This window comes from Nuphar pumila, unplaced genomic scaffold (genome assembly GCF_984573655.1).
Source record: "Nuphar pumila unplaced genomic scaffold, dmNupPumi1.hap1.1 HAP1_SCAFFOLD_1050, whole genome shotgun sequence".
NCBI classification, from domain to species: domain Eukaryota; kingdom Viridiplantae; phylum Streptophyta; class Magnoliopsida; order Nymphaeales; family Nymphaeaceae; genus Nuphar; species Nuphar pumila.
This window is the reverse complement of record NW_028323575.1, coordinates 1-5,526: the sequence shown is the minus strand read 5'-3', so window position 1 is coordinate 5,526 and position 5,526 is coordinate 1. Positions and strand designations below refer to the sequence as shown.

The following is a 5,526-nucleotide window of genomic DNA, read 5'->3' as shown; positions in this document are numbered from 1 at the left end:
AACTGCAGGCTTGTGATGTGTTGTATCCTCCTAGTTGCGACCACGACAACTAAGATGAATCATTGCATTGCTATTTTGCAGCCCAGATATCTGCAGTTAGCAGCTTGGAACTCCCTGCCTTGAGCGAGATTTGGGAAAGGAAATGAATGATGGAACCGGACCACTGAGCCGTCAAATTTCCAGCAGCTCTCACAACGATGATATTCAGGGTCTCAAAGAAGTGTCAGGGATCCCAACAAAACGTGAAACGGTCACTACCACAATGGCCAACAGGTTGCATGAAACCTCGATCCGAAATGGAAACTCCTCACCATCAAATCCGATCAATTTCTGTCCACAGGTACCCAGGTAGTCAGCCCAATGAGATGCTTATGCTAGTACCGTGCCTCGGCCTATTGAGAAAGGAAAACAGTTTGTCAATGAATCTCATCCTGATGTCAGGGGTCCTTATAAAAGCTTTTGCCAACCCCAAGATCACAATCGCACATGCCTGGGTCAGAGGAATCTGATAGCGCACGCCACACATGCGCGCACGGATATGATACATGCGCAGTTCAAGCACACAGGGCCTAAATTAGCACAGCAGATGCTCGCCCACAAACATGCGCTACTTTGATGCCCTATCAGTCCCTAACTTCATTGCTGTCCTAGCCTTTGAGCCACACAGACACAAATTACACATTCCTGTGCTGGCCAGAAAGACAGAAGGAGACATTATACTGGCCTGGGCGTCAGCATCCTCGCGTGGCTCTCGACCAACTCCCTTGCCTATTCGTTTCAGCGGTGAATGCTGGCCATGATGTGTGCTTCCAGCGTTTTTTCAAGCTGGCTCGCAAACTTATAGTAGATCGTTTCCTCTGCGTTGTAGAGTCGCGCGTTGTCCCAAATGCGCTTGAGGTCTGCAAGAAAAATCTCCAGCGTGGTGTAGAAGTTGCCACTCTCGAGGCGCGCCGTGATCGTCTCGAGGTCCATAGGGTTCTTGACAATGGTCAAGTAGTCGGACGCCTCCTCGATGCTCACAGGCTTGAGAAAGGGCCACACGATTTGGTCCTGGCTCTTCAGCAGCTGCAAAGTGTTGGCCATGAAGGCCTGCAGGTTCTCGCGCGTTGCGGGGACGACCTGGTCGAGAAGTGTGACCTTATAGGAGGGCAATGGCAGGGGTCTTGAAGCCAGCTTCTGACACGCCTGCACATCAACAACAGATGTGAGTCGTGCGCGCTCGCGTGGCCCACGCCGTGGGCCGCAACCGACCACGATGACAAGGACGTGACTGTACAAACGCGTGTGTTCCGCAACTGCTGATTCTGATTACCTACTTTGCAAGTGCTGACAGTGCAAGTTTTCAGCCAACAAAGGGTTCTGAACAGCCCTAGACGTGGAGCCACCTGGCCCGGCATATAATATTACTTTGCGGTCTTCCAACATGGACATTGGCAACAACTTCAAATCCGTTCTCCCATCAGCAATACCCCAGGCAAGCGTGCCCAGTAAGGTGCGCAGTGCCCCAGTTCAAGCCCTACCAGCAGCCACGGTACAGCATCGATCAAACTGCGAAGGCCGTCGGCAGCGAGTACATTGGCATGGTGTTTAGTGTATGCGTTGCCCAGCTTGCACTTGGGCCTTGGCGAGATTCCTGATTGATTTTGTTCTGTTTCATTTTCTGAATCACTTGTCCAAGAGGAGGCAGTAGTGCTCCACAACGGGTGAGGGCGTGATGATGCCTGTCCTGAATATTCATGTATGTTTCGGGTATCTGAACCCCAAGAACAGAAGGTCTGGCAAAACACTGCGCAAACTCCATCTCCTGCGTGGAACCAAGTCCATTCAATCGCTGGGTTGCACTTCTTGGATTCTCAGGCACGAAGCCTGATCTCTAGGGCTGTATGGAAGCGCATCTGGCTGCCCATTTGTTGAATCAGTACACAATTAAATGATGGCCATCGACATTTCAAGTAGCAGAGGTACACTTTAGTGCAGGTACAGTTAAACAGGTCATTGGTCTCATGCGGGCAAGTTGGACTCGCACCTGGGATGCTGTCAGGTGGGATCGGTACAAACGGCACTGAGGGGTCGGGCCGAAGCGGTGGGTGCACGACGTGCGAGTTGGAGATAGACTTCAGCCGGCCCTCAAGCGCAACTAGCTGCGCCTGCAGCATCTGTGGAATGCGCGAGTAGGGCAGCTTAGGATGAATCACAAACTCCATCAGAGTGCCGCCGTCGTAGTCCTTAATGTACCCTGACCAGCGTTCGCGCTCAAGAGTAACCTGCTTTGTAAAGCCCTGCAACACGCGGTAGGCTGAGTCACACTGTGCCGGGGAGCACTTTGAGTCAGCCAAATGACGAGGTCACACTCGCCTCTGACTTGGATGATGTTGATGCATTAATTTTTATGATGTACACTACCGAATTGGCTTGGATGTTGGCGACTGAAAGATACTGGACTTAGGCATTGCTACCACTAGGTCGCGCGCAGAAGGGTCAACCACGGTGTTCGGGTCAGCTGGTTTCGCAAAAATGACAGGCAAAGGTAGCCAACCCTGCATGAAGCGGTCTCCTCCACTGGCAAAGTGCCAGGGCCTTCCTGGCAGCGTTGCCTCATCTGCCTGGCACCCGCCGTCGAGTGCACCTCGCACATAGGCAAGCCTTGCGTCAGTTCTTTCCAGAGAAGGAGAAAAAAATCTTTAGCACCTGTTCGCTTGCCACCTAGCATAACCACTGAGAGCGCTTCACCATTCCCCTCACCGCAATCAAGTCAACGGCGACCCTGCCAGTCGCACGTAACCGTGTTGCCCGGCCCCATGCCCCCACCCGCCACTTTGATATGAAAGTGTGTAATGTGACCTTCACTGAGGTGCCAAAAGGTGCCCAAAGTTGCCGAAAGGTGCCAAAAGGATAACACCCCCTCACCAGGACCACCGCTCTTCTTCAATAAATAGTACTGACATCATGCCAAGTAACCCCTGCGTGACGATACCAGCAGCCCCAGTTGTAGCACCAACAAACGCGCAGCCAGTAGCCTCACTAGTGACCCTGCCAGTGGTAGCCCTGCTGCCCAAACCCCCCTCTCGGATCCCTCTCAACTCACACACCCTTGCAATCGCGGAGCCTCCTGCAACAGAGCAGCAAACACACCTGCTTCGCAAAGTACCCGACCGCGTTATTGTCCGCGTAAGTTAGGAAGTGGCTGAGCTTGTCCATGGTGCGAGCGTACTCCTTTGTCCAGTTCATCAGCCTGGTCCCGTACCCCTTGACCTGCTCTGAAGCCATGACCGCGCAGAACGCGATTTCTCCGAGCGTCGAAGCTCCAGTTCCCGGAAACGTGCGATAGGTGATCCCTCCCATGCACTTGCCGTTTGAAATAACTGCAACGCTGCGGTGACGGCGTTCCAGCACCAGGCGGCAGATGTAATCCTTTGGCATGTTGGGCAGCTGCTTTGAAAAGATGTTTTTTAGCGCAATCAGCCTGCAGGACCGCATCGTCAAGCCATCGGTGACACATGGGGTTGGGAGCTGACAATGTCCCATTCCATCCCGTACGCCCCTGTACAATGTACTTTCCTAGTGGTGTCCTGCCACTGGTCGCCTGTATGGAAGTGTATGGTCTCAACCTGCTGGATTTGATTATCTGAATGTGTAGAAGCCGATCCAACAACTGGACTGGAACAAAGTTTCTAGAGCCCTACACAGCATCTCCTGTCAAGAACTGTGGAATGCCTCAACCATGTGGGATGCCTCCCCATCCTGTTCATGCATGCTCGCAGAATGCTGGGTGGGATGAGGCTCCGAACTGTCACATGGTGCATAGGCCCAATGATTGGGGATTGATGACATCTCTATGACAGCGGTGTCGCAAGGTAGAGATCGTTGCTGAAAAAATCGTTTGGCAAGTTATTTTTGGCGAGGTTGATTGCGACAAAGAGGTTGCAGTTCACCCCTGCGTATTTGAAGCCGCTCTTCGACAGGCTGGTCTAGTTCAGCCCCTTTGGCAGGGAAGTGTTGCAATCGCGTGGTTCAAGCTTTCAAAGAACTAACATGGTGTGGCTCCCGCGATATGTTCCAACTGCGTTGACTTGCACTTTGTCCTGGTCTTCAGGATTGCGTACCACTTCATGTTCTGAGGAGTGCCGTCGTTCCTGGCATAAACGAATTGCAGATCTCCCGCCGCCTCCAAATTGACAAGATGCATTTCCCTCAAAGCATATGCGCCACGTGTGGGTCCTGTTGTCACCGCTGTTACTGGCATCTGCGGCTGTTTCTCACTGACGTTGTTATTCTCCTGCAAGCACACACATGCTCGCGAAGGGTACCGAATGCTTTACAGCGGCTCTCCTTTGAAAAATAAGTCTAGCCTGCATGCAAAGCAAGCAGAAACCATTGCCACTGCCTAACCAGGACTGCGAACCAGTCGCATCACTGGCCTTGAGCCTCTCTGCGATGGCGACGCGCAAACTAGGTTACGAATTCGATTCACCTTCCCTTGTTGAGAGTTACAAGTTCGTGAAAATCGTGCTGAGTTCGCAGACATACCTGCTCCTCTCGCGTCGACGCCACCGGACCAGTGGTCAGGTCCTCCTCCACTCGTACACCAATGCCCATAGTTGCGTCTTGTGACATCGTTTCGTGTCCTGGTGTAGGGTTTGGATCCGGCGTTACTGTCAGTACAACATGTCCCTCTGTCATTAGTGAACCCTGACTTGACGATCAGTGAAGTACCGTCCAGACCTTGTGCTCGCCAGCGACAGATAGACGCAAATGCATTATCATGAGTGCATTGTGTCACCAGCTGCTTTGTGACCGCGTTGAGGATCGCACGGCGAAAACGCGCATGTGCGGTACCCAGAGCTCAGCACGCAAGGGCAGATGGCAAACCAATGTTTGGTCACGAGAAATTAAGAAACATTCACATCATGTGCAGCATGCAAGCTACACCAGCCAGTTCTTTTTGGACGTCGGAAACAGGCTGGGCCGTGTTAGGCTAGTTGCTTGAAATTTCCTGGCAAACTTCGTCACGAGAACAGCCTGGTATCACAGGTCATATAAGAATGTCATTGGCATTGAAACCAGCCCATGCGATAACAGACTGGGAAGCGACGGGCGATCGGCACTGCCGATTCGAGAGCTATCGGCAGCTTGCGGAGACCTGCTACTTCAGGAAGGTCCTTGCGAAAAATGGAGGTATGAAGCCATGTACTCGAAAACTATCTCACGTCACCCTTTCCTACAAGATGCCAGGAGCGCCCGTACAGGGACGTGTACGCTTATTGGCGCAGGAAGGCATCTTCGACGTCGTCGTCGAGAACGACGTCGTGTGCGTTGTACAATGGGACGACGAGTGGCCTCGGAACGACATCGCCAACTGTTACCATGCAAAAGTACCTCAATAAATATGCTATGACGGCTGTAGCAGCCGGACTGTTGCTCACCAAATCTCCGCCAGTTCACATTTGCCGGATTTCTTTCATCGCGTGGACCGTGGCAGACGCAATGACCTTGTCGGTGGCGCTGGGCAGATAATAGTACTTGCCC

General features: G+C 52.6%; 1 protein-coding gene across 1 annotated transcript; it reads right to left on the bottom strand.

Moving 5' to 3' along the window:
• Window positions 1-777: 777 nt before the first annotated feature.
• On the bottom strand, window positions 778-3,477 carry LOC149809564 (histone acetyltransferase GCN5-like). Its single transcript, XM_089994769.1, has 3 exons — window positions 3,133-3,477; window positions 2,094-2,279; window positions 778-1,176 (listed from the first exon to the last, which is right to left on the bottom strand). Exons 1-3 carry the CDS (start codon window positions 3,475-3,477, stop codon window positions 778-780), a joined length of 930 nt encoding a protein of 309 aa, XP_089850895.1.
• Between the last annotated feature and the right edge of the window lie 2,049 nt (window positions 3,478-5,526).